This window comes from Carassius gibelio, chromosome B5 (genome assembly GCF_023724105.1).
Source record: "Carassius gibelio isolate Cgi1373 ecotype wild population from Czech Republic chromosome B5, carGib1.2-hapl.c, whole genome shotgun sequence".
Classification (NCBI taxonomy): Eukaryota; Metazoa; Chordata; class Actinopteri; order Cypriniformes; family Cyprinidae; genus Carassius; species Carassius gibelio.
The window spans coordinates 38,993,691-39,017,901 of record NC_068400.1 but is presented as its reverse complement, the minus strand read 5'-3'; the positions used below and the strand labels follow the sequence as shown (position 1 = coordinate 39,017,901).

The following is a 24,211-nucleotide window of genomic DNA, read 5'->3' as shown; positions in this document are numbered from 1 at the left end:
AACAGTTGTTTTCGTTTTTGTTTTTTCAAGTCCAAAAAAATCTCCAGCAGGTGGCAAATAAAGCATATGAACAATGCTGTGCTAATTGACATAGCATTTATTACATTATATTAACTATTCTGCCTTAATATGTAATGAAACGTGTAATCATTATTATTTGTTATTGTCCAGCAGTTATAGATTTCTAAGACAATTAAAAGCTAGAAATTAGAGAAAAATTTTGAAATAATTTTGATATTCTGATTTGCTGCTAAAAAAAGAAAAAAAAAACGTGTATTATGATAACGTTGAAAACAGCTGGGTATAATTGTTTCAGGTTTCTTTGATGAATAGAATAGAGCAGCATTTATCTGAAATAGAAATCTCTTGTAAAATGATGTCTTTATCATCACTTTTGATCAATTTAAAGAATCCTGGCTAAATACAAGTATTAATTTCTATCATTATTTAACAAAACAAAATATATATATATATATATATATATATATATATATATATATATATATATATATATATATATATATATATATATATATACTAAGCTTTTGAATGATATAGTGTGTAATGTTGCAAAAGCTTTTTATTTCACTGATCTTTTTTATTTGCTGATCTGTGGATCCTTCTATTCATCAAAGAATGCTGAAAAAAAAAATCTTTTAAATATTGAACCCCTCATTGAAGACTGGAGGAATGATGCTGAAAATTCACTTTTGATCATAGGAATACTTTACATTTAAAACATAATCAAATAAAAAACAGATATTTTAAATAGTAAGTAGTATATTTTAATAGTACCGCTTTTGCTGTACTTTGGATCAAATAAAGGCAGGCTTCGTGAGCTGAAAAGAATTCTTTCAAAACATAAAAAATCTTACTGTTAAAAAACTGTTTACTGGTAGGCTATATAGATTACAGAAATGTTATGTATATGTGTGTGTGTGATTTCGGTCCCCCTCACATCTGAAAAGATGGCTACGCCCCTGTTCCATTATATATTGATATTATTACTTTTTCTGCTGAAGTGTGCCAGTAGATTTCAGTTTACATTTCCAAATATTAAGTGTAATAATACAGTGAGATTTTTGTCTGACGACAGCCAGTGCTTCACACAGAGATCTGATCATCAGTCTGTCTGGAAAAACATGAAGAAACCAAACATTCTGAGACAGACTAACTTCAGAAGAACTGTGGCATCGTCTCCAAGATGCTTCAAGAAACCTACATTTGAAAAGTATTTATTAAAGAGGGATTCCTAAAGAACATTCAGCTTTTAAACCTCGTGGAATTCTTAAAAACTTTTTATTTTTATAAATTTTACTTAGTTATATGTAACTTACTTTTATCTATGGACACAGAGGCTGCATTCACAATCACGTTTTTTTTATTATTTTTTATATTACTTCACTATTGCAAAAGGAGTTTGTTCTATACAGTATGAATGTGTGTAGTATGAATGCAATCTGCACGTACTACATTTGTCACTGTCAGGTAACCTACCAGCATCCTCTCCTGAGGCCTCATGGGATAGTAAAGTGCCCATTGTACAAACACTTCAAAATCTTGACTGGAAGTACAGTATTAGGTCATCTGGGTACTTTTTGCCTACTCGTTTAGAAGCACTGTGAATTCAGGCATTCCGTTTTTCGGAATATAGTAAGAAAGTAAGTGATTTTGGATGCAGACAGCGTTTCATTAAATTAAAGTTTTGAAGACCAATTTTTCAGCATTACAGCATACCGGTTTGTACCAAAATAAACATATACATATATATATATATATATATATATAAACTACTTTTATAATTATTTTCCATACTTTTTAGCAACTGAATGGATAGGAGACAATTTTGTTTAAAAAAAAATTGTTTTCTTTCCTTCTTTGTAACAGCTGTACAAAGACAATCACAAAATGTAGTCCATGAATGCTGCCAGTGACACCGGACAGTATGTAACATGTAGTTTTGAATTTATTTAAAGTTGTCTAGAAAGGCAAGCGTTGCAGAGGACAAGATGGACAAAAGCTAAGCTCTACTTTAGAAAAGGTCACTGCTGGGTGAAATACAAAAGAGAAGAAAAAAAAAAAAGAAAAAAAAGGAAAAATAGGGCTATACAAAGCTGAATGTCCAGCCAGGAGCTGTTTCCATGCAAGGGTCTACCAAAGCTGGGCTCAATTCATTTCTGGAAACAGTCCCTTAAGGCTCCTGCTGGGGATGGGAGATCTTACAGGGTAAATTAAAACATACACTTCAACCTGTTCACATTTGCCTACACATTTTCATTTGTGAATGTGAAATGCATACACAGGTCCTACAAAACCACAATATGCACTTAAAAATATTTTACAGTATGTTAAAAAAAAAAAAAAAGCGAATGACTTTTGGCTGGTGGTCTCAGAATCTACGGCGTTTATTAGGGCCAAAGTCAACAGGAGGTCCAGGACGAGGGAAGGGAAGAGGGAGACCACCTGGATTACCAGCAGCCCCCTGCTGAAAGAGACAAAGACAGAAGATTACACACTGTACACTTTGCATGTTGAACTGAAAGTTGTCAATGTGTGTTGAGAAATCTGTACCTCACTGGAAGCCAAGCTGGCAGCCCCTGCTGTTGTGGTATTTCCACCCATCGGATTCCTGTTCATGGCCATTCCCTGACCTTTCACCCCAAGAAAGAAAAAGCAATGTTATGTTCACATGGGTGAGAATAAAAATAAAAAAAAAACCCTGACAAGCAAGTAAGAGCATATATAACATTTTTAATTACAGAACCAAAAAGACCAATATGAACCGTGCATTTTTCCTGCATATTAAGTAGGACAAAACAACAGGAATCCCTCATGTTGTGTTTCTGGAATCCTTTTCGAAGGATTTTTTTCTTGAAAATGTTAGTTATCACAAATATACACTATATTACAATTCCCAGAAAACAATTAAATTTTTGTACTTTTTGGGATGTTTTCCTCCCTTTGATATACTGATGTTTCCAATCAAGAATTACTATCCTACAAATCAAATAAAAGTGTCTTCCATATCTTTTTGGAACTAACTGATTATAGGCCTCAATCGCTGTTTATGCACATACATTTTACAATGAACATTGCCAAAATTATCCCCAAATGTTTTTTTGTTTTTTTTTGGTATATGCTCAGATTATTGAGCATGATGATCAGTTATAAAAAATAAAACCTGTGCTAACTGATAAAGTGGGTGACAAAAAGATTGAAACCAAGACTTGGTGATATTATAGAATGATGAGAAATACTGACAAACCATTTTTAAAAAGCTGATCATTTTTAACCAAGAACACCAAATCAGGTAAAGGCTCGGAGATTTTCAGCACAGCATGTGGGTTTAATTCTTTCTGTGACACTGGGATTTAAAGTATTCAGTAGTCTAAGTGTGAGTTCAGTGTTGTCAATCACAGAGTGTTTGAGTGTGATACACACCTCCCATATGCATCCTCATGTCTGGATCCCTCTGAAAAAGCAAAAACAAAGCCCATGAATTAAAAATCCTCAGAAAATGCAGACTATAATTGTGGAGACTCACTTTCTCAGAGAAGTTGCCTCCCTGCCCCTGCTGTCTCCTCATCAGGTCCTCCGAGTGAGCACGGAGCTCCTCCTCTCTCCTCCGGCGCTCCTCCTCCTGACGCAGCTCCATCTGTTTCCGTTTCTGCACCTCCTGGTTATGAGCCTCCTCCATTCTCCTCAACTCTTCCTGTCTGCGCAGGAGATCTAAAGCAAAGAGAGAAACAGACGGGACTTAGTTGCTGATGGGATGTGCAAAACTACAGGGCTGCCTGAATTACTAGTTGACTGAACTGACTGGTTTTAGGTTCCCTGACTATGCTTGATTTAAAATCTGCTAGACAGTGCAAGGTGTCTACTTTTGCAAGGTGTCGATTTTTTTTCTCTTTTTTTTAATACTTAAATTAAAAACAATGATCATGATGGGACGCTGAAGAAAAGTGCAAGACATGACAATTGCAACTCATCCTTGTGAATGGAAACTAAAAGTGCTTTAAAACGGATTAATTAAAAGGCAATTTTTTTATGGAATAAAAGGATTTACTTGTAAATGTTATGCTTTTTTATAGCCCTGACTGATTTTAAAATGTAATTTTGGCAGCCCATGAAATGCCATGTTTCCACCGCTAGAACTTTACCCAGGAACTAGGGACTTTGGGCAGGTACTCGGTGTGTTTCCACCACAGGAACCAGGATCTCAAAGTTCAGGGTAAAAAAAATTGCCCCTCAGAAAGTTCCTGCTGGCAAGGTGGTACTTTTTCAAAGATCCGGAACTTGGGCACTAAACATTGCTGATTGGTTGAGTTCATGCAGCATTGTGATTTCAACCACCATTTATTCAGATAATTTTCAAAACATTACCGTTATCATGTCATGAAATGTAGTTTTAAAAGTAATTCAGGGGAGAATATAGTGGTTTAAAACTGAAATATGCGGTTTATTTATAAAGACAGCGCCTATTTAAAAATGCATTTCACTGATTTTAGAGACGTTCAGCAAGAAAAAGCAGAAAGCAATAGGTCTTTGGGTTGGATAGTGGATTTCCTGGGAAAACAGTAATATTGGTGGAAATGCGGCATTCAACAAACACTGCATGTTTTCTTTCAGAATCTTCATTGACTATTAAAGAGAGACAAAAACAGGTTACATATGTTTTTACCTAATAACGACACACAAACAAGTCAATTAAAGCAAGCTGAAAAACTTGTGTAGCAGGAAAACTGTCTTTTCCTGTCGAGCTCTAAAACTGGCAGCTGAAGGTCTGGAACTCATGGCAGCTTTCATTGGCCAAGGCCTACCAATGAGGCCGTTTGACTGACATGTCAAACAACAAATCACAGTTTGTCTCGTTCATCGTCACATTCCGGGGCCTGGAAATGTGGAAATTGATCCTGATAAGCGTTCGTCATCACATTTGCAAACACAATGGCTTTCTTTCATGAACGGGTTTGACGTCACGGTATCTTTGTTTGCAGGCAAAATGCAACACACACGTCTACCAGAAATCCTGTATAATTCAACCAATCCGATGAGCACTTCGAAACTCCTGAAGTGTTTCCATTTCTGTGTGCCATATGCATCAGACTTTTAGCCAACTGTCTGCTGAGAGGCTGAGACAAGGGTTTCCAAACTAGAGTTTTGCGAGTGAAAAACAACTGATAAAAAAACTGATAATTATTAAATCATAAAAAAAAAAAAAAAAAAAGCAATTCACATTTTTTTTAAGAGGATGTCTAATGCTGTTTATGCATTTTAACTTACTAACACTGCTAACATGTTAAATAATAGGAATATTAACTTGAATTCTTATGGGAGTATTTCAAGCAAATATTTGAACGAGTTTGGACGTCAAACAATTTGGTGTTCATTTTGGGATTAACCCTCCCCCCAAAAATGGTAACCTGTGTGTGCTCACCTTGTCTCATCAACATGACTTGGTGCTCATGTCGTGCTGCTTCCATTTCAGTCTCCAGCTTCTCTTGGGCCTCTTTGATGTTCCGATCAACCTGCTCAAACTGCTGCTTTTCCATTTCCATTAAGGCCTTCCAGCGCATAGCATACTCGTACTCAAACGAGCCTGGCTGAGCGAACCGGGGCGGCTGCTCGCGCTCTCTGATGGACAGACAGAGGAACACATTAGAGTTTATATATGTGGAGGGTAGCCATGTAAAAAGTTGGATAACGTACACTTAAAGCCCATCTTTCAAGTTGATCCCTGTGAATGAACGTGTAGATATATAGTGTAGGAACTCTATTTGCATGAAGAAATTAATCAAATTTGCATTAAAAAAGTTTTTAAAAAGAAATTGAGAGTAAAATTACTTCCGCTGTCAAAAACGCTCTGATCGGAAGTGACGCAAAGGCCGGTAAATCTCATCTCTTCGTAATGGAGTCAGACAGTGAAGAGGTTGCAGTTGGGGTTAGTGTCAACTCTTACATCGGGACATTGCCATATAATTATGAGCTGCCTAGGTAAGAGAGGGGTCAGGCAGAGTTAAGGAGAAGGGTAAATGAACAGAGAGGAGAGAGATAGAGTTGTGGTGTGAGGAAAATTGGTAGAGTGACCACAGGATATAGCTAATTGTGGCTAACGTTGTTTCCATGTTTATCACATTGCAGTATCTTTAATAAATCATATTTCGCAATATTGCTGTTGACTTTGTTGTTTTTCAAGCATCCATGTAGATTGTCACCATCTATGCCAGCAACATGCATCTTAAAATGTTAAATTTATATCACAGATTTTTAATGAATGCTGTAGGCTATAGCATACATCTGTGACAGTCAGCTAGTCTGGACAGGGATGGAAATGCCGTGCATTTCTGCACAACATAGTTTATTGTGAAATTTTTTAGAAATTGCTAGCTGATTTTAAATCAGTAACTGCTTTCAGACCTAGGCGTCTGCATGTTCTGCATGACTGGCAAGCTGGAATTCTAGAACTTAGCCGGCTGTTATACTACTCCCCTCTTAGTATTTCCGACAGATATTAAGTAAATGAGCTTGCATGTACTGCGGAGTATGTGTATGAAATCAGTTAGTGTTTCAGTTAGGATAAGAATATGCTGTTCATGTAAATACAGTCATTGTTACAAAAACTTAATGACAAACTCTCTTTTCTGTTACCATCTCTCAGACTGCGTAAACCCGGGGTTCTCAACACTACTCCTGGGGATCGACTGTCCAGCAAAGTTCAGCTCCAATCCTAATCAAACACACCTGAAGCAACTAATTAAGGTCTTCAGGCTCACTTAAAAATTAAAAGCAGGTGTGTTTGATTAGGATTGGAGCTAAACTTTGCAGGAAAGTCGATCGCCAGGAGCAGGGTTGGGCACCCATGACCTAAACCCACACTGAGAACCAGTGCGACAGCGCCTATGTTTGTCGTTACGTCATATGACGCGTTCTCTGGGAAAAAGGCGTTTTTTAGGAACATAGCTTAGAATAGGTACCCTTTTTTCTTAATTTCTGCCCGTGGGTGTTGTAAAACATGTATTTTTATGCATGTCTTTTTAAATTAACATTTTCATACAAGAATGTGTATAAATTAAGTTATAAAATTAAATTGAAAGAGTCATTACTCACAAAAATTAAAGTGAGACCCTTCCACAGTTTTTTCGATCAACTTCTTTAATTATAAAGTGATCTATTATAAAATCTTAACCCACACCTGAAATTTGTTGTTTAAATTCATAAGATACATATAAAATGATAAAGGATGAAATGTGCACATAGAGCTGAATTACTTTTATCATTTTATAAGTTCCCATAACGTCTCCAGATCTGAAAAACACTTCTTAAACACCAACTTCAAGTTTTCCATGCTTGCATGATGACTGGGTAACCATTTGGTTTCACCTAACTGTTTACAATGCATTTGAGAGCAAGAACTCACTTGTGATATAGAGGGTTTTTGTTAATAAGTCTCTCAGGAAGTCCTTCATCCTCATCAAGCTGCTCCATCGGCTCAACGGTAACAGGCCTGGGGAAACTGAGTTTGGGAAAGAAAGGCCAACTTTACTAAACCAGCTAGCACTAACACACAATTTAAAAAAAATGAAAGCAGCCGACACTCACGTGGTGAGAAGGAAGGCTCCATCTCCACAACGGTCCAGAGCTTTCCTGGCAGAGGGTTTGTTGGCAAACTCCACAATACCCTTCCCAGTTGGCCTGCCACGATCATCGACAATAACAATGGCCCGTTCGATCGGACCGAACATGGTGAAGGCCTCCTCCAGGAGCTCGTTGGACACAAACTGAGGTAGGTTCTTGACCATCAGCGCAGCACCATGAGTGGCAAAACGCACACGGATCTGGCGACCTTTGAACACCGTGTCATCAAGTTCTGCTTTCGCTATGTCAGCAAGAGTCTTTGTTTCCTAATAAGAAGAGAGAGCAGCAGATCAGGGTTAATGCTGCATTAGTTATTTGCTGTCTAAGAACACAAACATCACTGAAAAAAACTATGAAAATGAACAAAACAGGGTTTCTGCAGGTTTTATGAAGGTGAATTTAAGACTTGGAAAGGACCAAATTAAAATGCCACACAACAGACTCAGTAAATTTTATTCAGGTTTTTAGAAAACAAGATTCCATATGTGTAATTTGCATATTAATGTATCTTGATATAAAGAGGTTTAGATATTTATACTTAAAAAAAAAAAAAAAAGCAAAAAGTATTAAGGAATAATAATTGATAAAAAAAATGCAGGAGATGTAGCATGTAATGCCATGAATTTATCCATTTAATCCTTTCGGCTTTAATGTAGAAAAGAGAAGTTAGACCTTCAAAGACCTGCAACAACCCTGATGAAAACATGATCTTTAACTAAAAATGTAGTTGAACAAATCACAAAGAAAAAATTATGATTACCGTATAATAAAAGTTTGGTTATGAATAAACTTTGCCAGTAGGGCTGCACGATTTTGGTCTCATATAGAGATCACGATTCTCTTATGATCCTTTTTTATTATTATTACTATTATCATTATCACAAGTATATAAATCAGTACTTTGATTTTGCAAGGATTCTTTAATTTTATTGATCAAGCGTGACAAAGACATTTATAAAAAAATATTTCTATTTCAGATACATTTTGTTCTTCTGAACTTTCTATCAAAGAAACCTGAAAGAAAATCTACTCATCCATTTTCAAAATAATAATAAATGTTTTTTTGAACAGCAAATCATCATATTACAATGATTTCTGAAGATCATGTGACACTGAGGACTGGAGTAATGATGCTGAAAATACAGCTGTGCATCACAGAAATAAATTATATTTTAAAATACATTTAAGTAGAAAGCAATTCTTTTAAATTGTAAAAATTTCAAAACTTGACTGTTTTTGCTGTACTTTGGATCAAATAAATGCAGGTTTGGGGAGCAGAAGGGACTTTAAGAAACATTATACATGGTTCAAAAACCTTTGACTGGTAGTGTATATATAATATATTTAAAAGCCCAGTTTTTTTATATTAAAATGACGAAAAAGTTGTTTAAATCACTGATTGAATGACTCACTCATAAACCTACTTCACTTGTTTCATTACTGGATGAATCAGCGTTTTTGAACTATTCTCTTGAACGAATAATTCATTCATTGGCAAATACATTTAAGTCATTTGTCGCCGCCTAGTGGTGAAACAATGCAATCGACACGAACGTTATTTGAAGCCCAGAACTTTCAAAAGGGTATTTGCTCTATTTAGATCGCTGCCATATAAACAACGATGTTTATATCTGAACTATAAACTTTATCCCAGTATTTCTGTGATAATATAAATGACTGTAAGAGAGAAATAATACTGTGCAGTTGAAAACAGTTTGTGAAGACAGGGGCGGGGCCACAGGGGCCCTGGCCCCTGCTGAAATCTGATTGGCCCCCGTTCCATCAATGGTCGACAAGAAGAGCAACTGGAGAAATCACAACCACAGATGCAATTCCACCCCCAATCCATTGGCGGTACTGCAGCAGTAATGCGTCAATGCAACTTGGGAGAAGCAGCAAAGCTCTTGGCTTTATATTATATTGCTTGAAATTTTGACTGTGAATGGCTTTGGCGATACCAGAACATTCTCTGACGTTATGCCAGTAGGCGGGAGAAAGAATCAATCTATCCAACTTGAAGACAATTCTTGGTGAGTCACAAATCCTCTTGTTGGTTGTCATTAAAATGAGAGGATATTTAGCTGCTGCTCTCAATTATTTTAGGGTTGTCATCTAAATTGTGGAAGGAGCAGTGGAAGCACTGTTGAATTAACCAATAAACTTGTTAACCCTTTGACACATACGATCACACCGGTGTGATTAGAACTTTCAGTGCGTGTCTTCAACTGCTGAATTTATATCTGCTTTCATGCTTTGACTGGCGCTGAGCGCTGGTCATATTATCACAAATATTCAGTGTTTTCAAACATAAGGCTTATTTTAGGTTTAAGACATTTAAATAAACATAAGTACTAGCAGAACCATACATTTATAGTTTGAAAAACACATGCCAGTGAATATGGAAACAACAATAATGACCCTTACAAATATAATCTGACCTCATGTTTTTATTGATATCATATACAGATTGTGTAGGTTACTAAAGTTTACTCTGCCCTTTTCCGAGTTTACCAGATACCTACTTCAACGTGTTTTGGGAGGAGAGTATGAATGTGTGTGTTGTAAATCCCACAGCTCGGATTCAGCGCGAACCAACATGGCGGCACCCATCACCCGGTATGAGAAGTTGTCGTCGTAGCACAAAGCCCCTCCCTCGATATCACGGTCTCCGCCATGTTGGAAGGATACCGGCGGCGAAACAGGATTGTTTACATGTGTTTTCAATTCTGCACTGTTTTACCATGCCTGGAAGTTACTGCTGCATTAAAAACTGCTGCAGTACCTCACACGATACATATGGAAAACATAGGAACAATGGAATACAGTTTTTTTTAGGTTACACCAAGTGCAAAACAGCGGTATTTGGAGAAGCTCTCAAGCGGTACAGAGACCTGGACCATATACCTCCATGCACACATATGGACATTGGGAATTATCTTGTTTTTGGTTTAAGTTACTACACAATGCAGGAGTTTAAAAGCCACAAGTCTTTGGAAAGTTACGAGGCTTTCTGCTGTGGCTGGGTCCATCTACAGCAGGTGATGAAAACAGTGTTGTACTGGCCAAAGTAAGTTTATTCACATGTGTTTTAGCGTAATTACATTGCATTTAGAATGCACTTCTTGACCAAAATTACAAAGTAATTAACTGCGACTGAACACTAGATTGTAACGAGATGTTCAATGTATACAAACGTTTCCCAACATGTTTTGATGTAGGCTAAAGCTGTGTATGTTTAGTTATAATTTGATTTCAACCCAATGACACATACTGTACCAGGTTTTTTTTGTTGGGGGCTGCAAAGTGGACAAACCAGTTCAGGGTTAGCTAGGGAAGTTAAATGTGTGATGGAGAGATGTAAATGTCCGGGTTAGATTAAAGCCATTAACAGCGTGAATGCAAAGTGACTTACATTGTAAACAATATAATTCCCAATGTCCATATGTGTGCACGCACTGAGGTAAATTGTTCAGGTCTCTGTGCCGCTGCAGGGAGCTGCCTGAGAGCTTCTCCAAACACCACTGTTTTGCGCTTGGTGTGAGCTTGTTCCTGTAAGGTCCCCTTTCTTTCGCCTTATGTTTTTGCATTACTTTACTTCCTTCCTTTTCTTTCTCGTATTCGTAGATCCGTCTCGATCTGTTCAGCCGACAAAATAAATGCGCAAAAATTAAAGTGCTCTGAAATGTTTAGTCGCGCCTCTGTGAAGTTCTGAAGGCATTGCCCCTGGCAACAGATAGCGTATCCTGCCATCAGGGCCGACCGGCTCAGACCCCTCCCAAATCGGCACGTGACTCCTCAATCTCAATAGAAGTGTTTAAGCTACCAAATATATTTACTTGCACATATTTCAGAATTGGAATATCAGATATTTCATAATATAGGGAGTATGTTTGCATATATTTGGAATAAAACAGGAAAAACTAAATAAAAGCGATCCATGTGTCATAAAGATCTACTGCGGTAGGTTTTTACCTTTTCTGTGTTGTGTCACATGACAAGTACAACGCGTCGCCTTGGAAACAAGCTGCCAGTACATTCTTTACGTGGCTGGAGTATTCTGTTTTTTGCTACCCTTGTCGCCACTTTTCGCTCCAAAATGCCACAATGTCTATATTCAGGTCAGAATCAGAGTTTCTTTCATTGGAAAAAAACACTGTGCAGAAACGGTGGCTTTAGAGATCATTGCAAATCAGCACATCACAGAAGTGCTGTGTTTGCTTGGACACAGCACAAATTAGTCATTGAAATGTCAAATTATGAGTTCTGTCCTTTATGCACAGTATAAATAAATGAAAAAAAAAAACATTAACTTTATTGGCTCATATTTTTTTTGTTAGAGTGATTGAAAAAAGGAATGACTCCCAAAATGTATGTGCACCGTACTGAATAAATTATTTTGTGTGTTTGGATGTACCCTGTACGTGGACCCTGTATGTAACAGGTGGCCCCTTATTGGTCCCGGTTACAGAAAAATCCTAGAACCACCACTGTGTGAAGATGTTTCTTAACCAAACATGCTAATTGCTCTCTCTGTGTCAGCGGCAGTGCGAGCACGGATCTGAATGATCCGGTAAGCCTTTGTCAAAAGTTTAACAGACTCAGGGAATCGTTGTCTTTTAGAAATGAGATCAAGAGGGTGTCTGAATCGCGATCGTGATCTTTTAACGATAAATCGTGCAGCCCTACAGGTCAGTCTCATTAAAAAAAATAAACTACCACAGTCACTTTCTGTTTCACTTTCTTTCAAACTCACCAGCCTGATGAAGCCAAAGCCTCTTTCCTTGTTGATGAAAATCTCAGAAGGTTTTCCATACTTTGAGAAGAGCTTCTCCACATCCTCTTCTGAGGTCCCAGTAGGGAGGTTGCCCACAAACAGCCTGCTCCTCTGCGTGTAGGTCTTCTCGCCTGGCTTCTTGAAGTTCTGCAGGTCTATAGTGAAAGCAGCATCTGCAGGAGAGAAGGTTCAGTCAGCAACTATGATTTCAACAAAGTCATAGATATCGGTCCTATCAGCCTACAACTGTTACTCACTCGGGCTGCTCTGCTCTCCAGCATCAGTGTGTTGTCCATTGCTGTCAGCTCCTGGGGGCTTCCTCTGCTGTTCCTGTTGGGGGTTGGGCTGCTGTCGGGGTGGGCCGTGATTCTGCTGCTCTGAACGGGGTCCTCTGTTTCCTTGCATCTGTTAAGGCACATGAACATCAATACAGACTTGACTTCATTGATCTTTAAAACCTGAGAAGAATAAGGCTCATTCAACAGCGAAAAAAAGGCCATGATGGACATTATTCAGACTGCTCTGATTAAGATGATTCACTGACATTACAGCATCCTTTAATTGTATAATGAAATACTTAATGGCAAACTCTACAACACACATGAACAAGAGACACTGAAATTATGAATCTCATTACGTTACACTATAAAACAAGACAGCTTGAAAATATAAGTACATTTACCATTGGGTATTTTATCTGGATGATACATCGAGCGAAAAAATAAGATGCATATTTAAAGTCCAATGCATTAAAGAGTGTTTTAACAGATAATTTCTTTATTTGTGGGTGCAATTTGGCCTATTTTCAATGATTGTTTGATTCTTCGTTGTGTATGCTAACGAATGCTTCGTTCACTGTTAAGATTTCAAGCTTGAATTACAAACATCAATGAGTGTAGTTTAGCGCATGCAATTTTACATTATTAATGAGCTGATTTCTTCATTAATAATCGTGTATGGGTTTGCAAAGTGGAGCCGAGTCGGACAGATAACGTTACATTCAACACGGCTAATGGCCCGGAGTCGTCTCCAGCTCATATGCGAAAATACATTCTTTCATAAATGAAAGCATTCATCAAATGCATACAATACAAAAGCCATACAAACGTCTAAATACCTTTTATAATGGTATTTTATTCGCTCCAGCAACACACGCAGCGTTGATCACAAAGAGGAGAGAGGCTGAACGCCGCACACCTGAACTTGCTGCCGGATCTAGCTGCTCATTGGCCAGTGTGGGTTTTCAGGCGTACGCTCTGACTCTTTCTATTGGCCGATTTCACGTCAATAAAATGACGTTTACGAGTTTCAAACGTTCCATTGGTTGTATTCGTTTTTAAACCCAGTTATTTAGGCCGAAATTGTTTTTTGTTCATAGGACGTGACTAAAAACAAGTTAGTGAGCGGCGTTGATTGAGAAATGCATGTCATTTTATGGTGCTTTGCATATAATGTCACCTCTTTCTACGCAATGTTGATATTCTCTGTACTTTCATCTTTGGCATCTTGGCATTAAATAAATGAAATAAAATAAAAACATTTTTTTTTAGAAATGCTAATGAAAAAATGTGAGCTCCTGGCGCCAACCAGCGTTCAACAAAGAAAACGCAATCAACAAATACAGTGAAATGAACCAAATGTACACTTTTCATTTTATCATTCCTAGGCACCAATACTTTATTAATTATAATTGTATTGTTTACACAATGACATGAACTTTAAACGTATTGGAATAAGTAACTGAAGTTCGGGGATTGGTGTTAATTCATAGAAGCCTGTCAAGTTTAGTTTTAGAATTGTTTGTTAAATTGTTCAATTTTTATATATCATCACATACATGTCTAAAATCTAATAGGATAGAAATTGATGCAAACCAACCAATATCATAAAACATCAAAGAAACGAGTACATCCACTAATATCTGATATCAATACATATACAAGGAGCATGAAAATGTACTGCATAACAAAAATGACCCATTTAAAAAAAAAAAAAGTTCCACCTGTTTATAAAACCAAATGGTGCAATGTGATGTCAACAAAAAACCACTGGAAAGTTTGTATATGATAGAGTGCAGTCAAATAGAGAAGCACGTTCAGCCTGTATTAAAAATAAACCTAGAAAAATAAACTATTGTCAAAATAAAAATAATCGTAACAATGCCCACATCCGATTACAGATCTGTTCTCCACATTCCTCCAAGGCACGCAAGTATAAGTCTGCGACAAGAAAAAAACAATTCATGTCTGCTTCTGCTTTGGATCCAAATTTTAAAAATAGACTATTATTCTAACTTTTCTATTTACCAAAACAGCTTACAGAAAACCTGTCCAATGGGAACCAAATACAGCAGTAATATTACCATAGGTCTACTCAGCTAAACAAATCCCTTGGTCAGACAAAGATTAAATTATTGAATCAGAGTTGTGGGATTATTTCCATGCGGTAAGGCCAACTATCTTCAGCACTATGTGATAAATCAAATGAGGCCAATTTGAAAGTCTGTTAATCCTATTTGAGTTTGACTCTCTTTGCTCCTTCCTTATAGTCCTCCAGGGTGAGTTTGTAGCCCCAGTGCTGCAGAGTCTGTCTGACCACAGGGGAAACACCGAGGTTGTCATAAGCACAACCGGACCGGACCACTTTTGTGATGAGATTCTGCCTCCACCGACCTTTGACTCCTGCACATTTGGCCCAGCGACTGATCTGACGTGCATCGTCCTCTGTTCGCCTGCCCTGGTAAAACCTGCTGGGAAGATGGAACAAGAATGTGTGAAAGACTCGAATCTTCAGTCCTCAGTGTCACATGATCCTTCTAATATGTTGATTCGATGCTTAGGAAACATCTCTTTTAATCGATGCAGTAGCTCTTGCCTGCAGTACCACTGGAACCAGCCGTACGGATCCTGGGGCACAATCCAGCCACTGCTTTCCCACATCTCTAGACTGCCTCCACATTTTACATTATAGGTGTTCACATTTTCCCTGTATGTGGATGAAGCCACCTGAAATAATAATAAAAAAACATGAAAAAACACCTCTCACGGTGTAAAACCTGTTTTAGACATCCACAAAGTTTAAATTATTTCTCAAATACATGCACACAACAACAGCTGTTTCTGTCAAATGTGAATGATTGCTGGCTTGTGGCAATCTAGGTGTTGTCAACTCCAGCATGTGGCAATCAACTATTCATTTATTTTTATCAAGTGCAAGCAAGGTCTTTTTACTACATAACCTTTCATGATTTTTCCCTCTTGCAAGTCTTGTCACATGCTCATAGCCCTGAGCTTCAAACTAAAGGAATAAAACCACTCAAATGAACCGGTTAATCTGCTGACATAAAATAACATGAGGCAAATAACACATAAAAATAACAGTAGAGCTGTAAAACAAATAATGTTCATAAAAATAAGTACTAATACATAACAGAGGTCTCTACTGTGATCTACGATTCAACCGCATAAATCACACACAGAAAGAGAGCACACTCAGCTCTTTAATCTGCTATAGACACTCTTAATGAAATGCTATGTGCCAATGCTAATGAAATGATAATGATTAGCACCTGTTTAGAGATGTTTAGCCCATCCAGCCAGTCGTTGGGAATCTCCTGCCAAATATCTTTGTAATGTTGCTCTGTTTAAAAAAAGAAAAAGAAGAAAAATTGAGTTGAGTGCAGAACTATTGTTAGACATTGAAGTGCATAACTTCAATAACTCTGACTGCCAAAAGAGATGTGGACAGACAGAAATGTAAAAATAAATAAATAAAAAGTAAAGACTTGTTCTGTGTTTCTTGCTCATGTCTTTAGGCGGAAAGTACAGTAAACAACAAACTATTTCTGCCTGTCCTGACACTTAAAATTCCTATTTTCTTTTTACTTGTCCAAGTGTAAATGCAGTTATTCAAATGTATTACAAAATTTCACAGTTCCATAAGCTAAAGCTGTTCTCGATGTACTCAGCTGCTCAGTCAGGTTGCAGAGATAATTATCATAATTAGTAGACAGCTGTTTTTAAAAGAATTGCTTCAGAAATGAAAATTACATAATTTGCTCATCAAGAATCCTCTGCAGTGAATGGGTGCCGTCAGAATGAGAGTCCTAACAGCTGATAAAAGCATCACAATAATTTACAAGTAATCCATATGACTCCAGTCCATTAATTAGCATCTCGTGAAGTGAAAATCTGTGCACTTACAGTAGACAACTTTCTCACTGGAGAAAGCAATATTATGAATTGAATCTTTGTATTTCAGCCAGAAGCAATAGTCTGAAGTTTAAAAATATGTCCTGTTGAAGGATACATTTATGACAAACATGAAGATTTTGCTTTCCAAGATGCTAACTGATGGAGTGAAGTCATGTGGATTTCTTGTGGACTATTGTCAGGCTTCTATCAGCTGTTAGGACTTATTCTGACGGCACCCATTCACTGTAGATGATTCATTGGAGAATAAGTGATGCAATGCTACAATTCTTCAGTCTGTTCTGATGAAGAAGCAAACTCATCTACATCTTAGACAGCATGAGGGTGAGTAAATTTTCAAATAATTTTCATTTAGGGATGAATTATTTCTTAAAGTCTAACCTTAATTCCTCAACTAAGATTTAGAGTCTGACTTTGCCACTCATGACCATTAAAGTTCATGTTTAGCACATTCTTGTGTAGTTTTAGATTTATGTAATTTTATTTATGGTCACTGTGTTCATGGAAAATAAATCTTCTCCCAAATCACAGAATTTATTCCCCTGTAGTTTGCTCCATTTATTTTACCCTCCACCTTCATAAAGGCCAGCCACATAACACAATGTTCCTAGTGCCATACTTAATGCTGTGTTTTGAAGGACTCGCGGTTATTGGCTTGGCCTTACACCAAACACAATGTTTAGTCTGATTGCCAAGAGGCTCAATTTTGGTCTCATCAGACTATAGTTTCTCACATGCCTTCTGGCAAATTGTAGATGTCTTATGACATTTTAACAGTGGCTTTCTCACACAGAACTAACCGGTGAAGCGTCCAGACAGCATTTGTTTGTTGCATTATGTAACACAACCTCTTCAGAGTTGTTTTCTCTCACCACTTCGATCACAATACTGACCCACCGAACAATAGATCTTAACTATTTATGTGACTTTGAAAACCAATTGGTTGTAACATTTAGATTACTTGGAGTCCCCTCTGCAAATGGGCATAAAATTTAAAATGCTGTAGAAAAAAAACATTTAACAAAAACATAACAAAAGTCTCCATTTTGCAATAATTAAAGTTAAAAACTGATCACAGTGAGACATACTTGTGATACTGGAGTAGATGGGCCTAAAATAGGTACCCCCAAAACTGCCTGCCTGTAAAACCTCTTTAGGAGTCAAGTTAGGTGTGAACTCTGGGTGGTCTGCAACAACAGAATAACGCAAAATTAGTGAATGAATAAATGAATGAATAAGTCATAAACCTACACCATAAAACACATTCTTAACGTCACCTTTAAACACAAGTTGTCCTTTCTCGTTCCTCTTTATTTCAGAAGTATTTTTTCCGCCATCTGAGTTGTTTCTCTTATCATCCTCAGACCAGTCTGTTGAGTGGGCAGATTTTTTTTTTTTTCCTTTGTCCTTGTCTTTGCTAGAAGCTTTCACTTTAGTTTTTGTTGAGTCCGCTTTAGCAGTGAGAGCTGAGGATCAGAGAAAAACACATTACAAAACACACCCTATAAATAATCTGGCTAACCTAAAAAGACTTAAATCTCTGAAACATAAATATGAAATATGTAAATTATGATAAGGAAAACTGCAAAATAAATAACTCTTTCTGTCAAGAACAAACATTAATATATATATATAAATATAATATAAAAAAGCACTTGTACTTGTATATAAGTATTTACTTTGCAACCACAAAAAGAGTATGTTCTATATAGCATGAACGTGTCTAGTATAAATCTCATCTACAAACCAATGTTTTTAGCCCTAGAGTGCAGACTTGGTGGATTCAGAAACTGTGTGGGGCATGCATTTTGTCTTTGAGCTGCCAAAAAAGCTCCAAATAGAGAAGATGAAAGTTCTCAGTTCTATGTGGGGAACGCTAAAATGTGTCACAACCAAAATATAGTTTTGGTCAAAAGGTTGTTGTTTTTTTCTTTATAAAATATGCATATACCTATTTGCAGCTTTGACCACCATTCATATAAGACCAGGGTGGAAGTGGGTAAATAATGAAATTATCATAATATGACATCTTATCCCTTAGAGGTGGAAATGGTGTTGTTACAACTCTCTGCATGTTTCATCCATACCCGGACTCCCTATATAATAATATGCTTGTTGATAAAGTGAAGCAAAACACTTGAGCAAACGTGAAATAGATGTGAAAACGTAGTATGTGAACCTCACCAACGCTGATGCCACTGAGATAGAGACAGATAGATAGATAGTTAGACAGATGGATAGATACCGTCTGATTTCTGCACTGCGGCGCTCTTTTCCTCGTTTTTGTCTTTTATTTTCTGTCTCTTCTTCCCAGGCGCCTTTAAATCATCCGAATCTGTTTTTCTTTTCGTCTTCCTACTGTCTCTTTCATTATCGTCACTCATGTTTGAATGGCTTCTGTAACTTAAGGATATTTATTCAATGAGAAATAGGTTATAGACACAAGGACACTTTGCTTAGAAACCGAGCAAAGAGTTACTAATAAACTAACTTACACAACCCGCTCCTTGAGAACCGCAGATTCCGCGTTTATGAAACACGCTGCGGTGTAGTGCGCATGCGCGCACAGGACAGGCTACTATTGGCGTTCCTATCTGTTTTTAACGAATCAAGACATTGAAGACAACTAAACCAATAAAACTAGTAAATGCAATTGTTGATTAATTAAAATGAACATACCAAATCTTAGTTTATCATTTAGAAAGAGTATGCACTAGTTTTCTGAACGAGATCTTAGTTAGAATTCAGTCAATAGTTTGTAAAGTTGCAAACCATAGACAGTAAAGGTGCAAACATATCAAAGAGGGCTTTTTCTTACTCGAAAGTGTGATTTTTGAAAATGCAATAGTTTTTTAGATAAGTAAATAAATATATGTGTATAGGTTTGGGTGTGTGTTTCTGTTTGCGAACAGCTTTCCCTGTCAAACAAATAAAAAATCATATCAGTTCGGGTCGGGAAATGTTCTAAAGCCGCAAAAGTGATGCCCTCCCTCCCTTTCCACTGTGTTTGTGTTGGAGTTGAGTGGTAGACGGTGACAAAAATTAAGCTACCTGTACCTAGAATTTACAGCTAATAAGACAAAACGCAATTAAGGTTAATTTGTCTTGCTAACATCCACGACTCCTGAAAGCTACCATGTAAGTCAGACCAGTGCATGTTCTTTCACTGCATTATTCAGTTGATTAAAATGCATTTAGAATGATCACAAAATTCAAGTTATGGGAATATACATTTTTTTCACCAAATATTAATATTAAGACACTTACGTTTTAGACACAATATTGACAGGTTTTTGCTCTATTTTGGCAACATACAGAATTCCAATTTGCGTCTCTGAGCAACATGACGGTGTTCGTTCCTGAATGAATCAACTGTTTAAATAAATCGGTTCAGTCGCAATGACTCTCTTATTACCAGTGTCTTGCTGCCACCTACTGACAGTTTTAATTTAAAATTTTAGTGTTAATGAATTTGTAAACGCAAGATATATACATTCCTGTGTGTGTGTGTGTGTGTGTGTGTGTGTGTTTACATTACAGTGTGTAAATGCATCTTAATGCCACTTCAGATGCAGCTTCTGTGTTTCCTCTGCATTGCAAGAGGTCAATTTTGCCAAAACAAATTTCATTTGCTTGGTAACAGCCGAAATGACTTATTATTCTAATTGATTGATTCAATTTAAGAATTTGACTCAAAAGATAAGGCAAAAGTGCTTTATAAAGGTAAAAATACATTTAAACTCATAGGAAAAGATTAATTTATCACTGCTGTGAACTGATTACCAGAATATGCAGAATATCAAACACTTTAGGAGTCAGCTGTCCAGTCCTTAAAATATCATCACAATAACACACTCAGCAAAACATTGTCATAATCGTTAACGATAAAATCTCAGAAAATATTGAGATATATTTTTGTCAATATCGCACACCCTAATATATTTAACATTTAGAAAGTAAATAAATAAATAAATATGAGAAGTGGCCTTTTTTTCCACTTGAGCCCCTGCTCCTCAAAATGTCTGTGCACATCCCTGTCTTCAGACAATACAGTAAATCGGCTCTTTTTTTTCACGTGCATGTTTCTTAAAAGGTTTTGTCAATTTATGATAATCAATTTTGCAGAGAGACTTTGATATTAAGATTTTAACATTTTATTTTAATTGCAGCATTTTAGTAGTAATGTCATGAGGGTTTGCATTTCTTTAGAATATGCTATGGGATATTGTTATGATAACCCTTCAGATAATTGACAGGGAAGTCGTGGCCTAATGGTTAGAGGGTTGGACTCCAAATCGAAGGGTTGTGGGTTCTAGTCTCAGGCCGGACGGAATTGTGGGTGGGGGGAGTGCATGAACAGCTCTCTCTCCACCTACAATACCACGATTTGGGTGCCCTTGAGCAAGGCATCGAACCCCCAACTGCTCCCCGGGCGCTGTAGCATAAATGGCTGCCCACTGCTCCGGGTGTGTGCTCACAGTGTGTGTGTGTGTTCACTGCTCTGTGTGTGTGCATTTCGGATGGGTTAAATGCAGAGCACAAATTCTGAGTATGGGTCACCATACTTGGCTGAATGTCACTTCACAATTGTTCTATTATCTGTCTGTCTGTCTGTCTATCTGCCTGTCTGTCTGTCTTATAGCTTCTTGCTTTGTTTAAGCTGACATTTGTTTATCTTGTTCACTCCAAGAGACTTCAGTAAATCTATTTTTATAGCGTAGGCAGTGGGTTCCTTGCAACTTGGCAGTATTTCTGATGGCCCATTATGATTTCTTCATTATGTTTTAGGCTTAAAGTTCCAAAGGTTTTGGTTAGTTTTATCAAATCTAAGTGGATTATAGCTATGGGAGTTTGATTGCAAGAGACTGGACAAGATTCACATTTACGCTTTTACTGTTTGTACTGTAATTTGTTGACAGACCATGTCATAGCGATACAGAAAGGAAAAGACAGCACTGCACAAAGAAAAACAAAAAACAAAAGTAGAAATGTGAACATAGGACAATTAGGGAAAACTGTATATGCAGTGGTGTAGGAATTACAGTGCAGTCCTATACCTCCTGACGTTCTGGTCTGTTCTGTTGGGCCACAAGTTCTTATCCACATCACAACAAATATCTTCTCATGCGATGCAGCTTGGAAAGAATCTTGTAGACTGTCTTATCCAGCCTCTGCAGGCATCTGCTGTGATGTCATCCCACGTTGCATCCATGGCAGCCAGGAGGGTCATCGGTGTATGTGGCTGGCGATAATATACTTTCCATCTCCATGCTGAGAAAAATGGATAAGGGTGAGAGGAACTCCATTAGAATCCTGTTGTGGGCTGCAAACCATTGCCTGATGATGTTGGAGAGATGGAAACTGACATTGTCCCAAACTATCACGTACTTTGGCAGGTCATCTCCAGTCTAAATCCTTTTTTGTTCAGGGTGAGATTGTCAGACATTGAAAACACTGTGTTGTGCTCTGGCTATATATATACTTGCCAGTTGATGGTTCATGAGATGCACGTTAAAGAAAAATCAAGATTCACCTAAGAGCAAATTACCAATGCAGGACAGGTTTAGAATAAAAGTCTAATGGAAATGAAATATGCTTGACATATTATGACAACTTGTTTTACCATTTTGCATGTAAAGACTAATGCCTAAATGTTGTGGGGGGTGAGACTGTTCAACAGAAACCCATTATAATGCATTTTGATCAACATGACATAAGCAATTGATAATGTAGGAAACAGGCGAGAATTGTATAATATTTTGCATGTAGCAAAGCATTGGCTATTTGTACAAAGAAATGAGAAACTGCTTTTTTTGATGTGCACAAGTGACACAATGATGTGAAGATTTAACTGGTAGTTTTGAGAATTTCATTTCTGATCTGAGAAATGTACCAAAGCAATTGAGAAAAACTGTAGTTAGTATATGCTATTACCAGAGGGAGAGCTTATTTATTGTATTATTGTTTATTGAAAGTTTTGTTCCACATATATTTTTGTGTGAAACAACTTTTAACAAAAGAGTCAGAAAGTATTAGCATTCAATGAAATAGATGGAATCTGGGAATTGACTCACAAATCAGAAATCAGAAATCAGAAAATCAGAAATCAGAAAGAGCTTTATTGCCAAGTATGCTTACGCATACAAGGAATTTGTTTTAGTGACATAAGCTTCCAAATGAACCTTATTGCAGAGTTCAGAGTTTATTTAGTGATAGCTGAGAATGTTTTGTCACATATGCAGAATAAGGAATGACAGGAAGACTAAATAAAACGCTGGTTCGACAGAACCGGAAGACTCCACCGAGAATTGACTGATGACATTGTACATAAGCGTGGAACATCCCTTCAGTTAAAGTGCCTCGCACTAGACAGAAATTCATGGCATAAAATTGTAAACAAGACATGAGACACCTACAGGCATGAGCTCATGGTTGTTTATGATGCCTGTCCTCTGCTTCACTGCCTTTTTTTGCATTATAAAATAACTGCATAACTTAATTTCCCCAGATGGCACTGCAGTGATTGGTACAATAGCCTCTCTCACACGTTTCCCATAAAGCTTGCACTCGCTACCACATTGTAGTAGCTACACTATTGCTACACCAGTGTGAATGTAAATATGCATGAGAATGAGATTGAATGTGGAGGATTATTTTCAGCTACAGATTGTTTTTTGTTCTGTTTCTGTTCTCTCAGCTCTCATGTCATAATGCCACTGTTTATACTTGGCCATTGTTCATCAGCTTGACTGTTGCAGCCTCACAAATATCTGTAAGTTTGTTTTAAATTAACAAATGACAATGAGATCATTAACATCATGCTGCAGCAAGTGTGTTTGTGTGGGTGGCTGGTTGAAGGGCTTCGGGGTTAATTACTTGTGTGAAGCAGAAAATATTATTTTACAGCCTATAGGACGTTAAAAAAAGCATATTAGACGTATCACTTAAATATTTTCTGACTTAATTCGATCTTAAAATATACAAATAATTGTAAAAAATATTTAAAAAATGTTTTAATTTCGTCAAATTGTAGAATTAATTCTGTAAAAATAGATCGAATTGAGTTTACTGTGAAATTAAACAACAGCTTATAAAATAATATCTAATTTTGTGCGCAGTTTGTGGAGGTTGGGCGTCTCTAACCAAAAGCGGTCTTTTTAGACAACCTGTTTAAAATAAAAATAATCTATTTATTTTTACTATGGTAAGTAAAACCAAAGTCATTTTTAGTCTATGGTAAAACGATAAGGTGCTGTATATACATTTGAATTATACAAATCCTTACTGAAAGCGCTCCGGCTGCAAACTGTTGCCATGGTTACCACTTTAATCCATCGCGAGGTTGCTTCGCTAACTTTTCTGTTTACCCCCCCCCCCCCCCCCATTTTTTAAAAAATGTATAAATATATTAATATACATATTTATTTTAATTTAATTTAAATGTATGCATTTAGCAGACGATTTTATGCAAAGCGACTTACAGTACACTCAGGCTATCAATTTTTACATATATAATAGAATATCTGTATGTAGCCTATAATATATATATCTCCACACCCTTTGCAGAGGTGTGGACTAGATTGAATCCCAA

At 37.0% G+C, this 24,211-nt stretch overlaps 2 protein-coding genes across 4 annotated transcripts; both read right to left on the bottom strand.

The window, feature by feature from the left end:
• Positions 1–1,948: 1,948 nt before the first annotated feature.
• Positions 1,949–13,682, bottom strand: LOC127957567 (non-POU domain-containing octamer-binding protein-like). 2 transcript variants are annotated; one of them, XM_052556166.1, is made up of 10 exons: positions 13,527–13,682; positions 12,667–12,814; positions 12,389–12,582; positions 7,600–7,901; positions 7,418–7,513; positions 5,438–5,634; positions 3,545–3,729; positions 3,442–3,472; positions 2,572–2,651; positions 1,949–2,485 (listed from the first exon to the last, which is right to left on the bottom strand). In XM_052556166.1, exons 2-10 carry the CDS (start codon positions 12,812–12,814, stop codon positions 2,390–2,392), a joined length of 1,329 nt encoding a protein of 442 aa, XP_052412126.1. In that variant the 5' UTR covers positions 13,527–13,682; the 3' UTR covers positions 1,949–2,389. The 2 variants fall into 2 exon arrangements, with proteins under 2 accessions (XP_052412126.1, XP_052412127.1); XM_052556167.1 differs by having other exon boundaries at positions 1,949–2,482.
• Positions 13,683–14,099: 417 nt separating this feature from the next.
• zgc:113208 (uncharacterized protein LOC550591 homolog) lies at positions 14,100–19,193 on the bottom strand. 2 transcript variants are annotated; one of them, XM_052556168.1, is made up of 7 exons: positions 19,116–19,193; positions 18,866–19,023; positions 17,898–18,086; positions 17,709–17,807; positions 15,978–16,048; positions 15,284–15,414; positions 14,100–15,155 (listed from the first exon to the last, which is right to left on the bottom strand). In XM_052556168.1, exons 2-7 carry the CDS (start codon positions 19,002–19,004, stop codon positions 14,921–14,923), a joined length of 864 nt encoding a protein of 287 aa, XP_052412128.1. In that variant the 5' UTR covers positions 19,005–19,023; positions 19,116–19,193; the 3' UTR covers positions 14,100–14,920. The 2 variants fall into 2 exon arrangements, with proteins under 2 accessions (XP_052412128.1, XP_052412129.1); XM_052556169.1 differs by having other exon boundaries at positions 18,866–19,017; positions 19,116–19,179.
• Positions 19,194–24,211: the final 5,018 nt, after the last annotated feature.

Bases quoted from the DNA above. Each gene is read 5' to 3' on its own strand.
- LOC127957567 (XM_052556166.1), bottom strand. From the start codon at position 12,814: ATGCAAGGAAACAGAGGACCCCGTTCAGAGCAGCAGAATCACGGCCCA. The intron at 3,730-5,437 runs GTGAGCACACAC...TCTTTGCTTTAG, and splicing joins AGTCATGTTGATGAGACAAG to ATCTCCTGCGCAGACAGGAA. The intron at 2,652-3,441 runs GTGTGTATCACA...TTGGGGTGAAAG, and splicing joins CATGAGGATGCATATGGGAG to GTCAGGGAATGGCCATGAAC.
- zgc:113208 (XM_052556168.1), bottom strand. From the start codon at position 19,004: ATGAGTGACGATAATGAAAGAGACAGTAGGAAGACGAAAAGAAAAACA. The intron at 18,087-18,865 runs GTATCTATCCAT...TCTGATCCTCAG, and splicing joins CGCAGTGCAGAAATCAGACG to CTCTCACTGCTAAAGCGGAC. The intron at 16,049-17,708 runs GTATGTCTCACT...TTTTTTAAACAG, and splicing joins CATCTACTCCAGTATCACAA to AGCAACATTACAAAGATATT.